The sequence below is a fragment of the Anabas testudineus genome, chromosome 23, assembly GCF_900324465.2.
Source record: "Anabas testudineus chromosome 23, fAnaTes1.2, whole genome shotgun sequence".
NCBI lineage: Eukaryota > Metazoa > Chordata > Actinopteri > Anabantiformes > Anabantidae > Anabas > Anabas testudineus.
In genome coordinates, this window is record NC_046631.1 from 10,096,058 (window position 1) to 10,120,729 (window position 24,672).

General features: G+C 38.2%; 1 protein-coding gene across 6 annotated transcripts in view; it reads right to left on the minus strand.

The window, feature by feature from the left end:
• anks1b (ankyrin repeat and sterile alpha motif domain containing 1B) overlaps positions 1–24,672 on the minus strand; it is a 166,214-nt gene that overhangs the window by 60,349 nt on the left and 81,193 nt on the right. For all 6 annotated transcript variants that reach the window (XM_026362154.1, XM_026362157.1, XM_026362155.1 and 3 more), the window contains 3 exons: positions 23,372–23,528; positions 15,045–15,181; positions 6,370–6,556 (listed from right to left, as the gene is read on the minus strand). In XM_026362154.1, the coding sequence (XP_026217939.1) occupies positions 6,370–6,556; positions 15,045–15,181; positions 23,372–23,528 (481 nt within the window). The remainder of the gene's footprint in view (positions 1–6,369; positions 6,557–15,044; positions 15,182–23,371; positions 23,529–24,672) is intronic.

The following is a 24,672-nucleotide window of genomic DNA, read 5'->3' on the forward strand; positions in this document are numbered from 1 at the left end:
CCGGTGTGTCTCCATCAAACACAAAACACCTATTGTTAGCACAACTGCCTGAGGTAAACTGTAAATGAAAACAAACACTCAGAAAATGTGATCAGAACCACCTCTTTCATTAATAAAATTGTGTCGTTAATTAGAGCTACAACTCTGACGCCAGTACAATTTAAAGAGGTCTCTTCAATACAAAAACTGTCAAGGTGCAAGACTGTGAACACACACACATAGACACACACACACACACACACACACACACACACACACACACACACACACACACACACACACACACACACACACACACACACACACACACACAGTGTTTTAGAGAGTTGTTGATCTAACTCTGTGGTAATTTTTACATACACGACGAGAACACGTTATTAAAAACATCTGAATATACAACACTGCTGACTACAGGTTCAAAAAAATGTACCTAATTGAATTAGCACTTCTCTGTCAACAAAGACTGATTATAAGGTTCCCAAAGATGGGTTATATTACACTGCTTTGCATCAGATTGCATTAGGCTGGACAGGTGTGCAATGTAAGTGCGCATGTCCAGTATAAAATAACAAAGAAAACTGCACACATATCAAAATGACTAAATGTTTTCTATCTTTCCCCTCCTCCTACCTATCAAATCTGACATAACAGGTTTTATCCTTGACTGATTCCCCTCTACCTTTTCACCACAGAGTGAAAAATTAGAGGAGAGCTGTAATTTCATCACATCTGCCTCCTGCTACATGACAGAGGGCACACGTTCAACCTAGTTAGGAAACAGCAGGGAAAATTCATGTCATTTTTTATGAGTGGAGAGCAAGTCTACAGAAAGCACAACTGATTTTCTGCTTCAATGCAAAATGAGGGGAAACAGGGAAAGCTGCATCATTTGTACATGCTCATTTCTGTTAAGCTATAATTATAATTCAGTATAGTAAGCTTCATGTTATTCTGGCTTGAACACACAAAAAGGAAATGGCTTTAAATGTGATAGACTTGAGGTGTCAACTGGCTGGAAAAAATCAAGAAAAACCATTAGAGACTGTGTGGGTGTGTGTGCGAATGAGGGTATACAGTATATGCATTTCTCTTGGATCAAATTAATGCTGCAAACAAAGGCACTGTTGACTTGGAGTATGAGTTAATGATCAAGCACAGCAGGGTAACAGACCCACTGTGCATAATGTGCATAAAAGTATGCTTGGTGTTGTGAGTCGATGTCGAGGTACAAGTGTGTGTGATATCTGTGTGTGATATATGAAAACAAAGTGAAGGAGTGAATTAAGCAACAGTGGTCTAATGACCTTAACTCTTCCAAGTAAACAGAGCCAGTGCTGCACTCGCACACAGAGCAGTAGATCATTTAGCCATTTATGGCTCATTAACTGTTGGAGCTCATTGATTACTCAGCCCCTCTGTGACCATTTGCATTATGAAGAAAGTATGAAGTTTAGCAGCAGCTGTTTCTCAAAACTGTCTGACAGAACTCTTTTATTAATAAGAGTCAGTCTGTAAAGTGCTCTGTATGTCACAGTGTAGGCTTGTAAGAAACCTGAAGCGCAGAGTAGACAACTTCCTGGCGGATTTACCTGCGGTATGCACATCAGTAATAGACTGTTGTCCTAGGTCAGACTTGAATGTGTTGGCAAACAATGGCTAGTTTGCACATTCAACAGACATGAAGCGACATTAGTATTCTTTTAAAGTTGTGTTCCTGGCCACCTGATGAATAAAAGTCCATTACAGACTATCATTTAGCTGTTTTAACTCCTGAGGGAAATTTCTGATTGTTTAGCTGCTAATATTTTACTGATGTTCACCAGCCTCCCGCCAACTGTGTCTGTCTGCTGATTAGTGCCGAGAAAGCAGTGGAAGCACACATGCTGATGAGAGTCATGAAAACAAACAAAAACAGTAAAGGTGAGTCATAAAAACAAAGCAATAATGACCCATTGTTAAAATAAAAATAATTTACTGCAGTTTAAAGGTTACAACGATCAATTGCCATATCAGACAAACAGAATAAAATGTAGGTTGACAAACAATGTAATATAATATTTGTAAATTATAAGCAAATACTGTGCTTGTATTTACATTATGAGGTGGATAAGAATCTGTGAAGTGTTTCAACAATTAAACAGCTTCCGTATGAATAATCAGACCTGCAGATTTGTGCCTGTTTGTTACTGACTAGTCGCAGGGGCCACTGCATAATTCATGGAGAATAACTGCAACGACAGTTGCAGTGCTTTTGCATAACACTGCATTGCACTTGGCACTCTGGACTGAGGGCACTGAGGGAATGTATTCTGTAGCCATGTCCAACATTACGTAAATGTAGTTCCGTAGCATCGACCAGCACCAGTGATGGATCAGGTTATAAATAGCCCTCCTTTGTATCCCACAGCCCACGCAGGTGGCTCATACCTGCATACTTTACTGCAGGTCCAGAGATTCATTGTATAAATGTTCGGTTGGTGTCAAAGAACATTTCAGAATTGTAAAGGCTCTTCTGCGAAGTAAGAAGATGTGGAAAGGAAGGAAGGAAGGAAAGGCCTTTTATGGTGAGCAAGCAAAAAAAAAAAAAAAAAAAGTGTTCCCTTTACTTTCTTGTCCTCATTTCTCAATTCAACCCCCTGAAATCTCACATTTCATTCTCTAAATTCCTCCCCCCCTCTCTCATTCTCTGTCTCACCCACTCTCTTTTTCACTGGCATCCTTTGAATTCTGTGACTCTTTCTTTTCTGTACCCACATATATATACACACACTCTCTTTCTCTCATTCTCCATCTCTCTCTCTCTCTGTAAGCCACTTGTTACCATGGCAACTCCACCATGGGCCTTATAAAGCTAATAAGTAGAGAGAGCAGGAGGGATGAGCGGAAAAGCAGAAGAGTGAGGAGTAAAAAATAGAGGAAATTTAATAGGAAAAATAAATGGGTGCCAATCTATTTCTGGTGCTGGAGCCTCAGGTGAGGACAGGAATGGAGAGACAGAAAAAGACAGAAAGACAGGTACTGATCGCAGCTCAACAAATAGCATTTAATAATATTTTTATTAATGATTAACTTACTGCATAATCAACAGTGCGCTGCAGGACTGACGAACTTGAAGCTCAAAATTAGTCAGTCATGAATACCCACATCAATAACATAAAAGTAAATATTAAAGCAAGAACTATTAAAGCATTAACTTCCTCTATGTGGATTCTCAAGTATCCATTAAGTATCTATTCTGAACTCCACAGATTGTCTGCTCTGTGTATATATAAATAGAAATGAAGCTAATTTGTTCAAAGCAAAAACAAGTGGTTTTCCACACAGATCAATAATTGTTCCTTGGTCTTTGTCTTCACAAGACATCAGTCAGACATCAGTGTCAGGCTCAAGACTCATTATGTAGCCTCAAGAGGGAAATAACACTCTCTTGTTACACAAATATCACAGCTAGGCTTCAGTGAGAAAAATAGATGAAGATGTCTCATTCAGTTTTATGTCTCTGCATATATGGGAGCATGCAGCTGTGGGTTGCTAATCAGTGTGTTTTTAGTTTGAGGTACCACAGAGATCAAAGTCTAGGTGGGCCTCTGAACTACTCCTGGATGAAACACACACACAGACAGAGAGAGAGAGAGAAAAACCCTCCTGCCTGGTCGGCTTCCCCTGTGTTGTCTCTACTGTCGGTGTCTCATAGCAGCGGGTGCTAGGGACAGTTGGACTGAAACGCAGGTGAGAGAAGGAAGTAGACACAACCACATCTAAGTACCACCAAGCCTGCCACTTCACCATGACAACAAGGAATATTATCACTATGGGGACACACAGTGAGAAGTGAGTGACTAGGAAGTGACACAAAGGAAACAAAGGCCTGGAGTAAACTCAGCAGTAAATCCGTGGCTCCCACAGTGAGGCCTGGGGACACTGTTTACTTCCTGTAGTGTTAAAAAAATATACATTTATTTACCAGGTTATAATGTAGAAAGGTCATTACTAAATCATAACGAAAGATGTTTCCATCAAAAAGAGCAAAAAGAGATTATTTGGCTCATGACATAATAAAATGGTAGTTTTGCTGTCCCTTTAAAAAATAAGCACTGAAATGTGAAAGTCTTCTCACCATGAGATCCTTATGAGAATATATGTTATTTATTGCATGGAAAATTCCTTTTGGAGGATAAACTTTTAAACTCAGCAGGACGGTGTCATCAAATTAAACCGTGTTTTATGTAGTCTGACATGAAAAGACACTCCAGATAAGACGAACAGAGCATCTTCTATTGATGTCTTGGAGCCAAGTTTTTAAGACATCTACACTAGCAGAGATATTCCCTGAAAGACCTTGTTTTTTCATCTAAGTTTCTAGTCAAATAAAGTTGGGATTAATATACAAGTTGTGAAGGTTTTCACCTTAAAAAAACTTTTGATATGTCCCAATTCAAGTCAAAATCCTAGGGGCAACTGCAATTGGTATTTATAAATAACCACTTTCTAAAACAATGTTTTTGTCAAGGACAGGTCCCAGTTATCAGTGAAATGAATGTATTTCAATATAATGACTGCAACTAAAGTATAAACTGTTTCACATGAGAACCATGGTTCGAAAAGATGTAGCCCTTTCACCACAAATGGCTTCACTGCTCTGTGACATACCTTATTTTTACCTTTAGACAGCTTTCACTTTATTACCAAAGACATCGGTGTGTCACGGCTGACTGTCCCTGGCTCTAATGGAGGTGCCAGTGAGGTACTGCCACCGGCTGATGACACTCTCTCTCAGAGACTGTAAGACATCCAACACTGTACAGTGCTTAACCCTGATTCTGTGCTACATTCAATGTTTGGTAAGATTTCATGACTAAATAGACTTGCAGCTAATTACACAGTGAGTTTCTCAAATCCTCATTGTGTTTCTGTTACATTAAAACAGCACTTCAAGAGTTCATTAACGAGTTGAAGACATTTCTGAACTTAACTGTGTATATAAAGATCAAGCCCTTGTGTAAAGAGCCGAGTTTCATAAGGTAGTGTATTAGACTAAAGAGAGCAAAGTAAAAACTTCTAAACTGTCTAAATGTTTATTTATGGTATTTTGATAGTGTAATGTGTTGTAACAACAACTTGACACCTAAATACATTGAAATAGAGACTTAAGGTATCATCAGTAAAGTGCAGACATATGGCCTGACAAATATAATTTACTAGAGTCAACCACCTGCCAGAAAGGTTCAACTTAATTCCCAACTCATCATACATTTATCCATTTTTTTGTCTTACATACTTTTTTCAGCTTTTTGTAAAAAATATGTACAATTCTGACAGAGAGATACAGCTGAAATAGGAAGTTAATAGAAAGTTAAAAGCTTAGATTTGAGATACAAATTGTAAAATGAGCATCCATATAGATGTAGCATGTGTAGACTTTTTTAATTAACATTGCATAATAAATATTTTATCAATATCTCTATGTTCAGAATCACATCTTAGTTTCCTCCTGGAGAGAAATGTTGCAGCTCTTGTCTGAGTCTAGCTGTTCTTCCTAAGATCTGTTGTTAACCTCTGAGGCGTTTGCCTCTTGGCTCTGGTCTCCAGTAAGAAAAGACAAGAAATATTGTTTCAATTTAATGGGACCCAAGGCAAGAGGATTAAAGTTTCATTTGGATCTCTGACTGAAAAGTTTAAAAGACACCAACACTACAACAACAAAGACAGAATTCAAGAGGAGGCCTCAACACAGAAAAGGGAACAGAAAAAGACTGAGTGAAGTAACAACAGTCCATAAAAATGAGAGAAAGATCTTAACGCACCACAAAGCCAGACATTCTATAAATCGACTTCTAGAATAAATGTGTGCTTTGTGAATTATTGATGCCATAACTGAAAATAGATCATCAGAGACAGTTCTGACAAAAATCACTACATTATAAATTGTTTGTAGCTTCGTGGTGCTGAGCTAGAGTTTCTCAAATCCTCTGACAGTGTTTCTGTAAGCGTTCATTAGCCCAATTTAACTTTGAAAAGTTTCTAAGAGCAGCTTGTATGTTTGACATGTGAGGCCATATTCCAGAGATGTAAAGCATGTACTCAGATGCCATCCTGTTGAGAGTGATAAATCATATCATAAACATAAAAATAATCAGCCACAAGTTTACTGATTTGATGACTATTCATTTTTAAGTAAAAGTTTAAATTTAGGCTTTTTGAAATTCTGCCAGTTTTCAATATTTCAATTTTCTCTCAGACATAGAGAGTCTTCATAGTGTAATATCAGGAGATTTGTTTTTCTGCTGATTCTTCTCCACAGGAAAGTCAGATGTCAGGAGAGAGTTTCTAACTGAGCACCCACTCTGCTGTGTAGTTTTGGAGTCTTACCAGTGAGCTGACAGTCGTCGTTTGAACCTGCTGAATCTTCCTGGTTGGGGCTGAGTGGAGGGCTGGCAGGAGGGCTGGTGCTGAAGCTGGCGTAACCCAGGGATGAGCTCACTTCACTGGGCTCACAGCTGTGGTTGACGGGCCTCTGGACATCCAGGGACGAGGACAAAGAGGTGCGTTGCTTGGGCTAGATGAAATGCAGGGGGAAGCAAAATACACTGGTTACAGATCTACACTTTGATATTGTTTTTGCAGGGCTAATACATAAGCCACAAATTTACTATTAATTATAATTATTGTTTTTGTGTGTGTCTGCACCTCTGTACATGACTCAAAGTTTCAGACTCAATAATTCTGATATATGAACATGTTGTGATGTAATAAAACACACAGATGTTAACATGATTTATGTAATGTGTAACACTGATGCAAGGGTGGGAAAAAAATTTCAGGGACAGAGGTAAATAAGAAAAAGTGAAATGGCAAGCAAAAAAAGCAAGAGTAAGAGAGGGAGAGCAAGAAAGTGAGGACAATTGAAAGTGTAGACTGGCATCTGGTAAACACATCTTACATAATGAGGCATTTGCAGCTCTCAACAACCTGCTGCTATGCTTCACAAACAGCTCAGGCAGTCAAAACCCTGCTGGTAGGTTTATGTGTGTATGTGTGTGTGTGTGTGTGTGTGTGTGTGTGTGTGTGTGTGTGTGTGTGTGTGTGTGTGTGTGTGTCTGTTTGTCTGGGAGTGTGTGTGCCCAACTCAGAGGATGTAGGCAAAGTGAATTAATACAGTGAACCATAAAGGGAAAATAACATCCTGAAATACTGAGAGAGCGACACATGACAGAACAACCTTCATAAGACCTTTACTGTGCCGTGTGAGACTCAAGGCACAAACACTGAACACCAAAAGAGAAAGAGAGGGAAAGGATATGAAGGGAAATAAAAGCAAAGGAGAACACTTTTTTCTATGCATGGTGCACTCAAATTGGGCTTTGAAGCATCTTCAGATCGACTGAACTAAAGCGAGATGAAAACCAAAGCTAAACAAAAGCAGGGAAATAGGCTGAACAAGAAAAGAGCATGAAAACTGTAGAGAGGATTGAACAGCAAGAGATGAAAAGGTGAAACTGAAAAGAGAAAGAAAAATGGCAGCATTAAAGAAAAAGGAAGGAACAAAAACAGAAGAAAGAAATGACAGGAAGAGGAACGTATTTTCAGAACAGAAAGATGTTGAGGAAGGTGGAATTGAAGGATGATTTATGTAAATATAAGAATCCAAAGGGGGCGAGAGGGAGAGGAAATAGAAGTAAGACGGAAAGCAAAATTTGGGATGTCTTTTACATACATACATACATTTACAGGAGTCTCAATTAAAGGAACATTCCAGCATAATACAGCAGCACCATACTGGACTGCACTTTGCTCTGGTGCGATTGTTCCCGTGTGGGAAAAACAAACCTCCAGCAAAACATGTTTTCCCTGTCAGTTCAGTATCAGCCAATGAAAGACTGAGTACTTCATTTGAGGCTACATAACATAGATATTACACAGAGGGGCACAGATACTGTACTAGTACGCCAGCAGCAGTCTCAGACGAACACAATGCAGCACACAGCAGTAAGATAAGAGTTTTGTTTTTCCAGTGGAGAGCTGGTCAGCAGGGAATAACGCCACAGCAGCAGCAGCATCCCACTGAGACTAGAGACGTTTGAAGGACCAATGCATCAACTAGGCAAGATTACAGCAGCACAGAGAGGCAACAGGGAATAAAGAGTCTGATAGATGAACCGGACTGGGAATCACCCTGACTGGGCATCGGGGAAGCTCATAAGCTGCCTGTCAAAAACGCAAATTGTGTTGTTTTTAATGTTTATTTTCTCAAATCAAACTTTGGTCAAATAAATAAACAAAGCAGGTGTTAATGAGTTCTTGTAATCAGAAGCAATGATCTATGACAAAATAAGAGAGAAAAGGCGAGACAGCAACAATCAAATGTACTAATACTAAACCACTTCACGCTATGTGCCTTCATAAAAACAAACCTGTTTATTCTGCTGCAGGCTTAACAAACAAGAAAAAAAGATAAAATAAATGAGATAAAACCAGATTGATAGCTCTGCATTGATGTGACTGCGGTATTTCAAAGTTGGAGGCTGATGATGTGCATGTGTCTGTGCGTGTCTGCTTTGGTGAGTCATCTAATGTGTAATGACTTTAGTTGCAATTTCATCAGTTCATTTACAAATTTCTTTATTCCAAACTTATTCCTGCCTCGACTCTGCGTATCTGAACGAAAGGCGTCCTCTCTCTGGATTTGCGCTTACTAAGAACTCACACAGACACCAACTTACATACATACTGTAGCTATGGCTGAGGTTTAGTGTTAACAATACATACGGGCAGCAGGCTAATGAACATGTCATGGCCAATTGGAAAGGGATTAATGAGCGTGCGCACACATTAACACACACACACACACACACACACACACACACACACACACACACACACACACACACACACACACACACACACACACACACACACACACACACACACACAGGTCTTTCATGCCTGACTAAATGAGTGCAAAAACCATTTTCCCTGCCTGGAACAGCATCCCTAGGGGAAAACATGCAGTTTAACACTCCACTAATGTGTTTGGGTGCTAATAAATGATACACCCATTAGCTAAAACATGTAATTCCTCACCTAAGGTGAGGTGAGATGTGCTCTGATGTTTGAGTTTGGCTGCACGTATTGAAAATTGCATATTTCTGTGTGAAATTGACGAATTGAGTGCATTTTTTCCTTTAATGTGATAATGAACTACCATAAATTATCATGCTTATCATATCAGATACTACACACAATGCATGTTAATTACACAAGAGAATAGCAAATTATTTACTCCAAAAGCTGCAAAAATGTAGCATTAAGTCTGTTTATTAGCTAAATTATTCTGTAGATGTCATAAACAAAGGATTGAAATGTTATCATCATAAATGTTTTGTTATTTTTCAGTTTTGGAGCATCTTCTCTTCTGTTATCAACATGCTGAATATAGAGCAATGCACAACTCTTTTGATTTCTTTCTCTTCTCATCCTTTCTTCTTACTTTTCAGTTGCCTCACACATCCACAAAACTTGTAACCAAACAAGCTCAGAAGGCAAAAAGCTCAAAAGAGCAAATGCATCTACTTGCATAGGGGAAAAGAACAAGAGAGTAAAAAACAAACGACAAGCATTCCCCCCACTTCCAAAACAAACTACAGCTCCTAAAAATATTATCCTGCTATTCAGCTCGACGCTGCATTCCCTCTTCTCATACTTTTCATCTTTGCCTCTCATTTCTTCCATCTTTATCTTCTGTATATCAGGCTTCTTTTTTAGTATTCTCTTTAAGAAACATTTTTAGAAAATTTCCCTCAAGAGACTCAAGTGCTGATCCACTCTGATCTCGGGGACATTAACATATATAGTGGCCCCTCTAAAAGCCACGGCTCACACCCTCATCTCTCCATCAGTCAAGTACAGTTGGTCTGCTTTCATCTCCTCACTCTAGTCGAGAAAACTGTTGTTCTCAGAGAGAAATGCTGACACTGGCAAGAGTCACTTTTATCTCCTAGTTATTGCAAGTGTTAGAAATGCATAACAGAATAAGGAACGTTCTGCTATGTTACAAATAACATACGAAGTTCCCTTTAATGTTAGGACACTGCTAAGAAATGTCCTTTCAAAAAAAATCAAATTGATTGGTTTCTGTAAGTAGAGGGTCAAGTAACTATCTAAACCATTTCTCAAACACTGTGAGCTAGTCTGGGTTCACTGTGCAAAATTCAATTAAGCATGTAATTTGAGGTTTTCCAGACTGTGACTTCATACTGCCTGTTTCATTGTCATATTTCTGTATAAAAATAATCTTTCTACTAGTCCAATTTTCCTCCTCCTCATTATTGGAGGATATTATTTCTTCCTTCAACCAATCTCATAGTCCTTAACTGGAAGCAATTCCCACAGAAATTACAGAAATTAATTTCCCACCCAACACAACTTAAAATGCAATGCAAAAGCAAGTAAATGATTGGTGTCCTCTGCATTCATAATATAGATGAAGAGGACACCAGTTCGTAAATTAACTACATAATTTAATGAAATCATCAAAATCATTTTAATGCATATAGGAAATGTCAGGTAATAGCTCAGATGTGTAACTCCTGGAGAGCTTGTAGCTTTAGCCTGAGTAACTCCAATTAGTTGTATGACCCAAGTAGCTCCTGTGGGGCTACAGGCACCCCACTAGCTCTGGAAAGAAATGTCTTCAGAAACAACATACACAGGTCTCTTATATGTCTCAATATAATTGAAATGTTTAGATTTGGTAATTTTCTGTGTCTTCCAGCTTCCCACTATCATTCTTTCCTGCCAAATGCAGAGCCATGTTCATAATGTACACATGTTCTGTAATTACACACAGATCTGAGCATATTTATTGTTAGATTAACTAACTTGAGTAACACTGTCAGAAAGGGAGGAACAAATGGCTCTGTGTGCGTCTATTCAGCACAGATTCAGCCACAGCAGCTGAGTAACAAATATCTGGCCAAGCAGAACGGAGGAAAGGTATTTTTGGGTTGTTAGAACCTGTCTGTCTTTGTTGTCGGATCTTGCTCCAGAGTATGACCACAATAAAATGGGTGATGAAAGTATAACTAATTTAGTTTCCTCTATCAGATCCTCCAGGAGGATTTTTGTCAAAGAGAAATGCCTTCTTCTTAAAGCTCCTCTAGGCTGCTACAGTACTTCATTCTACAGTATATGGCAGGTGTGTCATATTCAATACATTTACCATGAAGTGGAGAAACCAGTTTAAAAATGTCATCTGTTCTGTGCCCCTCAGTGTCTCACTGTTCACATGTGGTCACAACAGATGTGTGCTCTCAGTCTATATTCTTTTACTACTGATATCTCGTGCTATACAGATTGTTCTGTAGGTGTGGTGTTACAGGTACAGGTAAAAACAAAAATCAGAAAAGGTATATCAGATGTAGCACAGCTTTATTAGTTAGTATTTTGAAACACTGAAACTTTATTATGGCTGCATTTTCCACTCACCTCTTCACTTGTAAAAAAGATGAGCCATGATAAACTTTTTGGGCGACAAATCTCTGTGGGCCACCTACACTGTACCAACAGTAGCTCTAGGTTTGTACCGCTCATGTAACCTCATTACACTTGAGTCTTAGAGCTAAACACCCACTTTTCTGAAAGATAAAACCTTTTCTTAATGCAAAAAGTAATTTAACAACACTTAAAGCTTTTCTGCCTCCCCCTCCTTTCCAAGTTGTGAACCTGTGCCTGAAGATAATACCCACAAATGACGTTTTTTCTTTCTCATTGTATATAACACAAGATTAACGAAAACACGTTATAGTGATATAAACTACACAAAATAACTACACATGAAGGTAATGACAAAACTTAAATTGTATCTATAGAATCTAGGCTTCAGGCTGTCATTGGCTGTAAAGGATTTTTAACCAAGTATTAAAACTGATAATTTAATGTATGATTATGTTAGTTCCTCTAATTTTCAGTCCATAAACTGGAATGCTGTATATAAAAAAGGTTGAAATTCCTTCACGGTCCATACAATATTTTTAACCAGAGCCTCAAAATAAGCATGGAAATTAAGATTGTCGTACTTATTTCCCTTAAAATCCATTCTGGTGGTGTACAGAGTGTCACTGTTAAAACAAATATGGAAATTTGTGACTGTAAATTTACAACTAAGCTCTTTATTCTGAGTTATACTGTACCACAACAGCCACAACTTGGAAAAAAGTTCAAAATATTTGTAGAGCATAACATTACGTTACAGTTAGCTAGAAAACTCTGACAACAAACATCTACAACCTGTATTTTTCAAATCAACGGGAATTCATCTTTTAGAAAAATGATGCTTAACCCCATCTTCACAAAGACAGTATGCCAATCCTGTAGCTTTACTAAGATGACTAAATATTCTGCTTTGTTGACAAAAAACTAATGTCAATTTGGATGTTGTCTTAACCCTCAAACAGCATTAAGTGTGGGATGTCTTCATCCTTTCAGATATAAACAAATGGTTCTCACAAAGATAGCAAAATGTTATGTAGATGTGCTTGTTTTATCATGTCATGTGACCCTGTGACTTTCCAAGACACAAGCTTTAGTCTTTGTAACATGAAAACACGAGTTGTGTTCACTGGAACTTAGAATCTCCCAAAAGCAACCACTTACAGTTCAAATCTGCTGTTAGGGTTTGCACACGCACACACACACACACACAAAGTAGGACACTGAGCCAGTGGGTATGAAACTAATAACCCCATGATGCTGCATGTGTGTGTCCCTGTACTTGTTGTTTTCCCCTATTTCTACATCAATTTGATTATTCATCTTTTCTGTGTTTCACATCCCATCTGCCTGTGAGTGTGATCAAGAGCTTGTGGAGATCCAACATGTCCTGATGACAATTTAGACAAGAAGCATTGGATAAAGAAATAAAAATGACCCACACACTAAGCCAATGGATTTCAGTCAAACATAGCTGCTGTGATCTCTTCACGCTTTTGATCACTTTTTATTTTTTTAACATTAGCAACAGACTTGGGGTCAATACTGCAGTATTACCAGCTCACACTCATTTAAAGACGGATTTAAAGAGCGAACTTACTCAGAATACATTTTTATTTAAATCAACAGCCTTCAGGAGCTTTATCACAGGAGGAGGAAGGACAAAACACTGTAAAAAATGTTCATTGTACAGTAGAAAGCACTTATTCTTACACCAGCCTCCATTTGTTACTTTGCCTATCAAGTGAGAAATACACATGTGGGGTAAGACAGACTCCACTTGTTTCCCGTGCAGTTTTACTGTGCATTTACTTCAAAAATACTTTTGGATTTCCACAGGGGGAAAAAGTAGGACTGCATCACTTTGAATGTAAATTACTTTGAGCAAATTGGTAACATCAGCAGGCAAACATGCTCAAATAATAGCATGGTAGAGCTCCAATTCCACAGCTGCCTATATGGCGAAATTAAATTTGGTTTGTTAAGAGTTTAATGGGAAAAAAAAAAGGTTGTGGAAACAAAATAATCATATTTGAGCCACTTCACCATTTAATGTGAACATATCCATGTATACATTATAGTTGTGCATGTTTGTGCGAATGGTCAGCTTACAGTGTGTACTAATGAAACAGTCAGCAGGGCGCTAAAATGAAATGAAATGAATTCTAGAGAATTAATTAGGTCCTATAAAATTGAACTCTGGTGCTCCTTGATTATGTGCGCTTCAAGCCGAGCGAAGACACGCTGGGCACGGCGTGTGATCCCTCTACACACATTAGTTAACATGCCAAAGATAGGCCCCTGATGAGGAGGGATGATGGGAGAGGTGACGTTGAGGTGGGAAAGGAGATTCAGAGAGGAAAGCAAGGCCTTTATTCTCTTATTTTCCTTAATTAGGGTGAAATAAAATATGTTTCTATTGTATCTTGAATAGGCAAGAAACATGAATAAAGGACATTTCTGAAACATATTGAATTTCAATGTAATTATCTCATCTTTCTTGCCTAATATTTTATGATTTACCGCAACACTAAGCACGCAGCTAAGATATTGTTGTAGTGCTCTATCACACTACATCCAATGCCTGAGAAAACGTCTGCCTTTAATTATCAAGAAGTGAAACACTGGCGCTGCGGTAGTGTGTCTGATACCATCTTTCTAGTGACTAAATTAATCTCAAATCACTAATGAGGCCGACTTGTTGTTGCATTTGAATTTCTGAATGTTGATTTGAACGTATTCATTATCAGCAACATAATTAATCTACTCTGTTGTTGCTGAACAACAGAAAGATGTTGAAAGCAGGAAAAGCTGCATGTCGCTGTTATGCTGTACATGCTCTTTTACTCTACTTGCTTCATCATTTATCTAGGAAACATGTTGGCTGTCTGGCGTTTTTGAAGGTGGAGGAAGAGGAAGTAACATGAACCAACAGCCAAATCATTAAAGCATGCCAAGCCAAAATCATGCAGTTGCACAAGACAGAATTGTCTACAAGACTGTCTTAATAAAAATTATATATAAATTATATAGCCACACGTGTTTAAACAAATCCATGTCTGCAGACAAAACTGGTGGCAGGTTTAGTCAGTTAATGATGAAGACTGAACAGAGAACTGAATCTGAATCGATTCACGACTCAGAGACTGGAAAACAAACACAGCAGACATTGATCAGGGGGGTGTTTGTGTTTAAAGGTGTTTACATCCTCACTATTACAGCTGCTTTCACTGCAATTCACTGTCAAATCCATCATATGGGCTCATCTGGGTTTCTCTAACCAATATATGGTATGTAGATGCACATACGCACAGCTGAAAACCCTTAACTCCAATTTAATTATGAGAGTGACTGACAGGGCAGCAGAAACAGAGACAGAGAGAAACAATCACATGAAGAGAAACGGACAATGATGTTTACCATTGTGTGTGGGGGTGCAGGCGTTTAGGCCAGTTGTGGGTGGATACTGTGATGTTCAATAATGTGTCAGGTACCTCTGCAACACATTCATTAGTGCCTTTGTGTGTGTGTGTGTGTGTGTGTGCGTGAACACTCACCTGTGGGCGGATGACTCTCTCAATGTTCTTCAGGGCCGTGTCGGGGGAGGGAGGCGAGCAGTCTGGAGTGGGGCCAGTTGAGCAGTTGCCATGGTTACTGGGCTCCCCCCCACTCACAGTTACATGGGACAAATGACCTTATGGAGGGAAAGACAATGACAGACAGGTATGAGTCTCAGGTAGAGACAGGTAGAGAAATGGGAGATTTCTAGAATCATGAGTAGGAAAAACCGTGGCAGCACAGACTACACTGTAGATATAGTCGAACCTGGCATGCTCTTCTTTCAAAACCCTAAGTTGACACAGTAGATAAGATAAAAGTACCATTTTGTCCCCTTTTAACTCCCAATGCTGCTGGTTTTATTGGAATTGGGCTATTTTTTGGGATGTTACTGCATCTTGTAGTCTGGTCACAGCTCAAGAATGGTAAAAGTGTTCACTGTTCATGAGTTGTATTCTAGTACTGAGCTTTCTATTGTTACTCTTTATTCACTCACAAGTTAAAAAAACTGCTTTACACTGTTATTTGATGATACCTACAAACAAGTAAACATGTAAGAAATATGAAAGCGCTTGCTCAAGCACGATTGTTGGGTTTTTTATGAAATTCTGTGTACAGCACTATAAAGTGCCTTGTGATGATGTTTGTTGTGAGTTGGCAATACATAAATAAACAAAATTGAAATTCAAAACCACACTTACAGTTCTGTGAGACTTAGATACAGCAGTGTTCAAAACGTCTTGCTAACTTCACCATATCACACGCTGTAAGTTAGCAACATGCTGTTTGTTAGGACAGTTTCCTACATTCTAGGGCTGGACGCAAATATTCTGATCTGGATATTGGTTTAGTGGATATTACTTAATTTTTCTAGCTATTTGCCTGGATATTTATAGTACAGAAATCAAATGTACTGACCAACATGTCACATTAACTCATTTTCTTTAAGCAAAAGTATTAGAACTTAATATTTTCATGTTTGTGTATTGACATTACCTACATTGTCATGTCTAAAACACTATTTCACTTTTCTGCAGAACAAGTTGGAGTTGTGTTTTTGAGAACCAAAGAGGCACAGAGGTAATGCAAAACTACTTCAAAAAATGTGGAGGGTTAGGTTTACTAGGTTCACTATGGAGCTGCTAAATTTGATGCTGCACTGCCAAAACAATGACTAAAGGAAAAAATATGGTTCAGCTAAACTACTAAGTGGTGCAAAAGCAAACACAGAGATATGTTGGCACGAGAAACAGGTGAGGGTGGAAATTGACAAGACTCAGCAACAAAGGCAGGAGGAAAAGATGATGGTGTGTGTGAGCATGTGAGTACAGATGCAGGTGTCGCAGCCAATGTATGATCAGTTAAGAGGCAGGGAAAAAAAACACAAGAAAGGAAGAAAGGAGAAGGAAGTGCTGAAGTAGCCCGAATTAAATTTCAAAAGGGAGAAAGAATCTTTCTCAATCAACTGAAGGAGACACACAACACAGACCAACACGCCTTTCCTAAAGTACTGTTATCAGAGCTGCTGACACACCAGGAGCTTGCCATCAGCTGCCACCTGGCTACACGGATCATATCAGACTCTAGAATCTCATCCAATTATGGTGTGAGACCCAGCCAGGACTTTGAACACAGACACACAGGATGTCATCACTATCTGTGATAGTAGTCATGAAAACCTGAAAGATAAAAGCTACATTCCTTCTTGTTTTAACTTTGAATGCAATTGATGGTGTGATTTTTCACAACTCCCACAAATATTCTTCTTGTGTTAGAAAGAACAAAGCCACACAGTAAGAAATGTGATACTGATGGTATTTTCAGATTATAATAATATTGTTAAATAGACTGTAAACACACTACATTATAGTGTATTTCCCAGGATGTTTAAAATAATCAGTAGTAACTATAACCATTTGTTGTCTTATAACAAAATACATGAGTGAGGGAGGAGCAAACTTATTTATTGAAGATTATTTTCAACGTACTAGAAAAAAATTTATAAGTTTATAAGTTTATAATTACCATAACCATTTATATTATAAATGTCTAAATCATTAACTGTAAACTTGCTCGTGTGACTAAAGTTCTCCAAAAAATAGAAAGCATATGACATCAGTGTCCTCAGTATTATTCTGATAATGGAGTCATTCATCCACGCTTGCTGAGTTTAGCTGACACAACTATTTTAATGACTTTTTTTGATCATCTGCTTATTTGGTGCTGTCGAATCATTTGTTCTGAAGTACGAGGTGGAAAATTAAGGAGCTACTGATACATAGATGCAAGTCAATAACTTCACTTATCTGTCTTGGACATTTATTATGTGTATAATGTCAACTTTATCTTTGATTTTAGGTGCTGCCTCTTTAAATTGTCTGCAAATCTAGTAGTAACACTACTAGCACTACCAGTAATAGTAACAGAGAGCGAGAAAAGACAAAGGTTTAAAGAGAACAGTCTAGAAACATAATTTAATAACTAAACTAAAAGCCGCAAAAACACATTTAAATTCGAAAAAACAACCTATTTATTTTCACAGAAGATTCATTCTGCACTCCAACAACTTTATTTCTAATATTACTGTTCAATCACAAAGCTACTATAAAACTAAAAGTGTCTTCACCTGCTTCAGAATTTTATATCTCCTTCACTAGTGCATTTATTTTGAATTTCAGCAGTGTGTCTGCAAAGGTGGAGACGCACGATAACACGTATGTCATTCCTTCAGAGAAAGTAGCACAGCTTCACAGCATGCTCACATTGATTTTTGTGTGTGTGTGTGTGGGGTGTGTGTGTATCCATGCATGTGACACAGAGTGACGCTTACTAGATTTTATGTAGGGCTTTGCACACAGTTGCAGACATACACACACAAATAGATGCACATCACAAAGGAGCTGCCTGGAGCTCAATCAATGATTAGATGTGGGTGTGAATAGATTAAATAAATCTAAAAGAAATGAGAGGAAGAAAAAAAGAAAGGAAGGATGGATGCAACAGACGGATATATATAGATAGAGGTTTAGTTCTATTGAGTAAATAAACCTGTCAACACTCGCTTCCTTCAGATCCGCCTTAGGTTCACCTTCAGTTTCCTCTGTCAAAGGGTTATAAGTGTATGTATGTTTGCATGTTTAGGTGCATACACACAATTCATGTGCGAGTCTCAAAACGTAATACCTTTAGAGTTATTATACATATTTGCTTACAATCTCACTGTATGTTCAGGTTTATATATGTTTGTGAGAGAGTGAGAAATAAACTATGGCTAAATGTTAAACTTAAAATGCTTTAATACGTTTCACAAACCTATATCTGTGTGCATCCAAGCCAAATGCTCAACTTGTTACTGCAAGCATGAAACAATGAGCGGTGGAAGTGAGTGTCTAAGTCAACCCTTGGTGGGAGCAAGCATTCAAATCAGCAGTCCTCTTCCTACTCTCCTAACAAGACAAAAACTGTCAATTTCAGACATGTTCTTCAGGATGTCAGTTCTGCCTCCATGCCACTCTGACAAGTTGCATTTCATATGTATACTGCATTTGTGTGAGGGAACATAGCTCCCTTCACGAGTTCTCTTGAGTAGGAAATTACAGCTAAGCTCTAAACATATTGTTTCAAATTTGTTCAAATACTGAACAAATGTGAAAAACTTTCACAGTTTGAAACTTATGTTCAGTTTTTGTTTTATGTGCTTGCCAGTGTTAGATACTTACATGATTTGGAATCTATTTTAAATCTCTGAATTCTCCATAGTTTCAGCGTTTTATATTCTCCATCAATTCCACACACACCACCCAGCTGCTGTAAATACTAATTAGAGCACCAAATTGTGCATTCATTTTCTGCAATTTCACAAAGGCATTAAATAACACAATAAGTTACTGTATGTGTCTGTATGCACAACTGAAAATAAATCACACAAATGCAGAGCTAGCTTCAAATCAAATTACATACTTCTAAATATTATTTTAAGATTTACATCTTCAGGAAGAACAAATGGGCTTTGGCTGAGGGTCACTGACAGCCGGAACATCAAAGAGGACCAATACAGACTTTATGGTTTACTCATAGAACTGACAAACACTGCCTCTGATTGAAAGCTATGAAACTAAAATAAAGTATAATTGGCACTCACAAACCAACCTTTAACTGAAATGAAAGACCCAAAAACTGAAAAGAATTCATAACAAATGCAAACTATTAAAGTATGAGTGTGTCCTCAGCACTGATCTCCTCTGGCTGTCAAAGAGACAGACACACTATCGCCTCTCTTTCAACAAGTCAATGGGCCTCAACCCTTTTTAATGGCAAACCCCTAGAGTTACTACTTGCAGCCATTAGCCACTCCAAGCCTCCAGCACCAAGCAAAGTGGAATAAATGGGATGGAACGCAGCAACATCACAGCTTTATCCACTAGAGAAAACGGAGGGTGGAAGTTAATATGGGACGGAGAGCAAGAAACCAAAAGATGGAGGCCTTCATTCATAAACTTTAGAGGTAGTAGCACTGTGGTGTGCAAAACTGTGGCTGGCTGATTTAAAATTGTTCATAGTTAAAATAATTCTGTAGTTGCCGTAACCAAGTTATATTACATTTAATATAGTCCAGGTGAGCCAATAAAAATTTACCTTATGATAAAGCATTTTGTATTTTATTATCACCCTAAGTGTATGCATTCAGTAAATAGTACAATTGTAATGTTTGCTTTACTGCTTCCAGAAATTGTGTGCAACTTATTTAGTCAACTGAAAGTTCACTGAGATATGGGGTGCAATACAATATGTAGAACATATTAAAGTGCAGTACATACACGCAGAGACGCGCACACAAGTTTGTTGCTTCATGTTGCACATATAAGTAGTGGCTTGTTTACCAGTAGAGGACAAGTGTTATCTCAGGAGGAGTCAGTCAATAGCAGAAAAGAAACACTTCTGCTCTAACCGTCCTGCATTTTCTGTCTGCTCCATACGTGACTGGAGGCAGCAAGGCTTTGCCTGCAGGTCCCTCCTCACCACTCTGTCGCCCGTCTTCCTATCTGCAGGATCTCACCTGCAATACTTTTCTGTTACTGCAATCTGATTTATCACAATAGGTTTTACACTGCAGATGAACCCAACAGAGGTGGAACAACTGAGTGCTAAGTTATTTGTTAAGAAATAAAAAAATCTCTGAGCAGCAAATGAGTTTGTTGTAATCAAAACAGCAAATTGAAAAAACTAGAAAAAAAAATCTGCCTTTTCAAGCTAAAACCAGAATGTTTACTCTGTTCTTAACAGTTGACATGGAAACACAGTACATGTTTTTCATCTCTATCTGTACACTAAATGCATGCACAGCCAAGTGGTGCAATGAATTCTCTCATTTGAAACAAATGGAATTCTATCCCCTGCAATAAGCATAATCCTCAGCTAATGTACAAAATTACAGCTTTAGTAGGATTACGTGCAAGTCTGTGCTTAGCATATTTTACACTGGATATTAGAGAATTTCATTTGTTCACCGTTAGAAATGACCGTTGTCATGTCATTTGATAAGACTAGATATTGTACCTTACAATCGCATGTGTTCATTAATTCAACAGCATCAAAAGTGGCATGATCTGCCTAACAGGTTGTGGAGAATGTCAGAATAGGAGACAAAAGGAAAAGTTAAATAAAAAGATACATAGGGGAGGGAAGCATCCGAGAACAGAGCAATGAAAAAGCTGTTTGGTGTGGCAGCTTCACTGACAACAGGTCTCCAGTGTATCTGTAGCACTGCTGTAGTTGCTGGGTTGAGTGACAGATGAACTCTGATAAATCCACCCTGATTGTTTGGGGCTTCGGAGAGCACTGTAGCGTCTCAGTCTCCACAACTGAGAGACTGAAGCAGTCCACAGCTGCAGACAGAAAGCCAGCAGCACAGGACAGGTGGGTATCAAACAGGGCTTATACTGCAAAACATATCCCTGTACTTCACTTAAACCAAGGAGAAAATTCTTTCTATTCTTTAAAATCATGTAGTTCTTTTTTAAGAAGCTAATAAAAGAGCTTGATCGCTTAATCGCAATCTAAAATCCAGGCACAGTCCTACACATGGCAACTGAATGTGAAATGTATTATTGATAATACCTGTCAATTTACAAATCATAAAAGCAGCAGGTGAAGCATTATATATTTCAGCAGGACTGCATGAAAAATTTAAGTAGCACTGATTGAGTTATTAAATCTAGATCATCATACCCAACACTGCTCTGTGGACCAACACAAGCAGAGACTCCATTAAGATGATATTGAGCACCTGCAGTTTAATCAGCCAGTTCCAGCAGTGTGGTGCTTTAAAACAAAACAAAAAGGTAATTCATACTTTCTATTTTTTCAATAATAAATATCCTTTTGATTTTTTATATATTACACTTTTATTCCACTTTCTCACAATTATTTTATTTTTATCTTTATTCTGTCACCATTACTAAAACTCATGTTGTCATTAATTAATTAATTTAAACTTCTATTATTCAATGTATTATTTTTAAGTAGTCAGATCATCACTTTGCATATAGCCAGAAAAGTGTCTGATCATGAAATGTGCTGTTAAAATTAAATTTGATTATGTAAACCAGCTTGAATAACATATGATTTGTCCCAAGATTTAAATCACAAACTCAATAACAGACCAGTGATTTATTAAGAATGATAACTTTTTATAGTGTAATGCACCAAGACTCTTTCTGCTTTTCCCTTTTCCTCCTTCTCATCTCAGTCCTGCTTTTCTCATGGTACTTCATCATATCATTCCTCTCAGAGGCAGATGAAGAGAAAAACTGACTCACACCCATGTCCAATTACCCTGACACGTGACTGGACTCAAAGCAGGATTCCAGGATTTTCCCTCCTGCTGCATCATAGATTCACATTTATGTCGATGGCTTAGCCTCAGACCTCAGACAACCCTTCAACTTTGCAGACTGAATGTATAATCTGCTTCGTCTCTCTTAAAGCCTGTAAGGAAAAATGCATTTCTCGTCATTTTTCCCAATGACAGAACCGTATATACATCAAACTATCCTCGTATGTGGTCTGACGTTTTGTTTGACATTTTGTTTTGCCTTGTCTGCTTTTGCTCACTATGTGGCTCTCTCACTCTCATTTCCATTGTGTCCCAATGTCTCTCTTATTTGGCCAGGTAACTGTGCTCAGAGAGCTGAGAACAAACAACACCCACACTGTTCACTTGCGTCAGTGGAGCAATTTTCTATCAAAAGAGAATTTGACATAGAGCAGATAACCTCCTGGTTCTCTCCCTCTCCCTCTCTCTCCCACACTTAACACTATCATTGTATCATGCAGACAATGACAAATGAGATGCAATTGCCAAACATGGAACGAGACGCGTGAACACGCGCGCAATGTAAGCCTCTACAGTAGCCTCTCTTTGCTCCTGGCAGGGAGATATTGGTGGTGAAGGAGCAGAGTGTCACTAGCAAAGCAGTTCCCATGGAAACATACAGGTGACTCACCAGCTGGTGATGCAGTTGCCGTGACAACCTGCAGTGTGTAACATCGCTATGGGAGCTGAGTGAAAGGGAAGAACACATTGTGGGTGCTTGTTGTGGTGGGTGTTGCAGTATAATGCCGCAGACCAAACAACTGATGAGCAAACAGAATCAACAAAGGTCCGAGGCTAAAAGATGACCTCATACTGAATCCTAAACTGAAAACAGATTTGCAGACAGAGTGGATGGCAGTGGAAAGGTTAACCAAAACAAGAATAGCGTGTTCAATAGTAGCTTCAGTTATAACAGTGGATTTTGAACTATGAGGTAAGAGACAAGAAATACAAAAATACAGGTATGGCAGTAACTAAAAGCAGAAAGGATGTGGTATTTATATGTATTTATCTCATGCCAAATTAAACCCTCCTTTCCCTTAGAAATACCTCCTACATGGTGCCACAGACTTGATGTAAACAATGCATGTATTCCAAAAACTGTTGCTCTCACATTTAACCGCACCTGTTTAGTACCTGGCTGACTCTGTTTACTACAAGTAACTGTGTATTTTTACTGCTTCATCTCAATCACATAAGACATAAGGATGCTTATAGTAGTAGATATAGTAGTAGCCTTGCAGAGTGAGGTTTGGAGGACTACATGGTAAACACTTTTAGATTATTAAATGCAACAGTATATAACAGATCTTTCATTACCAATTTAAATTAGTATACAGGTGGTGAATGAACACAACTCTACAGTAAAACAAATTCAAAGATGTCATCTGCATTTCAGTAAATCGTTCAGTTCAGTCATGAACGTCTGTTCAGTTTAATATTTTTTCCTACCATTGCCTGGACAGGCGTTAAGCCGGTGGTTGATATCAAGTGAGCAGGGTTTGCGTGTGACGGCGGTGGTCACAGACTCATATGGGTTGTCCTCATCTTCAGGCAGGAAAACATCCAGAGATGGAGAAGTGACGATATCTGCTGAACGCTTTGAGTCCTGGAAGACAAAGGTGATGACACATCACAGATTATTCTGTAATGCAGAATGTACAGTTTCATGACCAAACTGGTTTCCCAAGCATTTATATGCTCATTTAATTTGAATGACTCCAACAAAATAAAAAATAGATTTGATTTTATGAGCACAGAAATTCCAAAGCAGAAAACAGATGTGTGATATGGGATTTCAAATGTGTGGCAATGTGCATCTATCCAAGGCTCATTTGCCTAAGGTGCATCATGAGGAACAGAAATGTAAGAATGTAAGATGTAAGAAGTTGGAAAGGCCTGAACATTTCTTCCTTCTTTCCTATGCTAAAGAATGAACAGTAGTTTCTTAACAGTCCCTTCAGGACTTCTGTTCTCTGTGCTTACTGTGATGTATATGGTTTGCGAGAGCTTTTTTTTAAAATTAAAGAAGATCAGTGAAGTTTTCAACATTCATCTGCCATAACACCACTGAGACTAGCAGAGATTAGGGGTAAATTACAGGTAATCTTATATTGATTTGTTAGCTGTCAAGTGCCCAAGGGCCTTTAATGAAAAATAAACTGTAGTGAAATTGGTGCAATTTGTAAAAAATCATTTCATATTTTTTTGATAAATGTGTGTTTTATAACATAGAACTTGAAAATATGAGATACAAAGGTTTCATTTCACTTTATTAACTCCCTCACTGATGAAAGAGATGGCTGTTAAAATCTTCTGATGGTGCAACAGCGTCAGTCTCATCACATGGTGTGAATAAAGTTTAAAGAGAAAAATAACTGCAGAGATAGAGAGGGCATTATTGTGAGTTAATCTAAAAAACTGTGTCCAATTCATCTCCAGGCAGGTACCTGAAAATAAATAAAATATAATATAAATAAAATATCCATCACTGAGGCTTTAAATGTGACACAAAAATTTGTGTAAGCAAAATTGAAATAAAGCATTAAAACTGCCCTAATAAAGCACTATTTTTCAAAAACATCACAAAAAAAAAGACCTCACTGTGATCCAACTAACCTATGCAGTTCACATAGCTGCCGCAATTTGATGCTGTGGATCTGTTCTCCACAAGCTCTGAGGGATCAGACAGCAAAATCACCAAGAAGTCTTAGCAGCTACAGGTTGAAGCTCATCTAAGGCTTGAGTGCTGC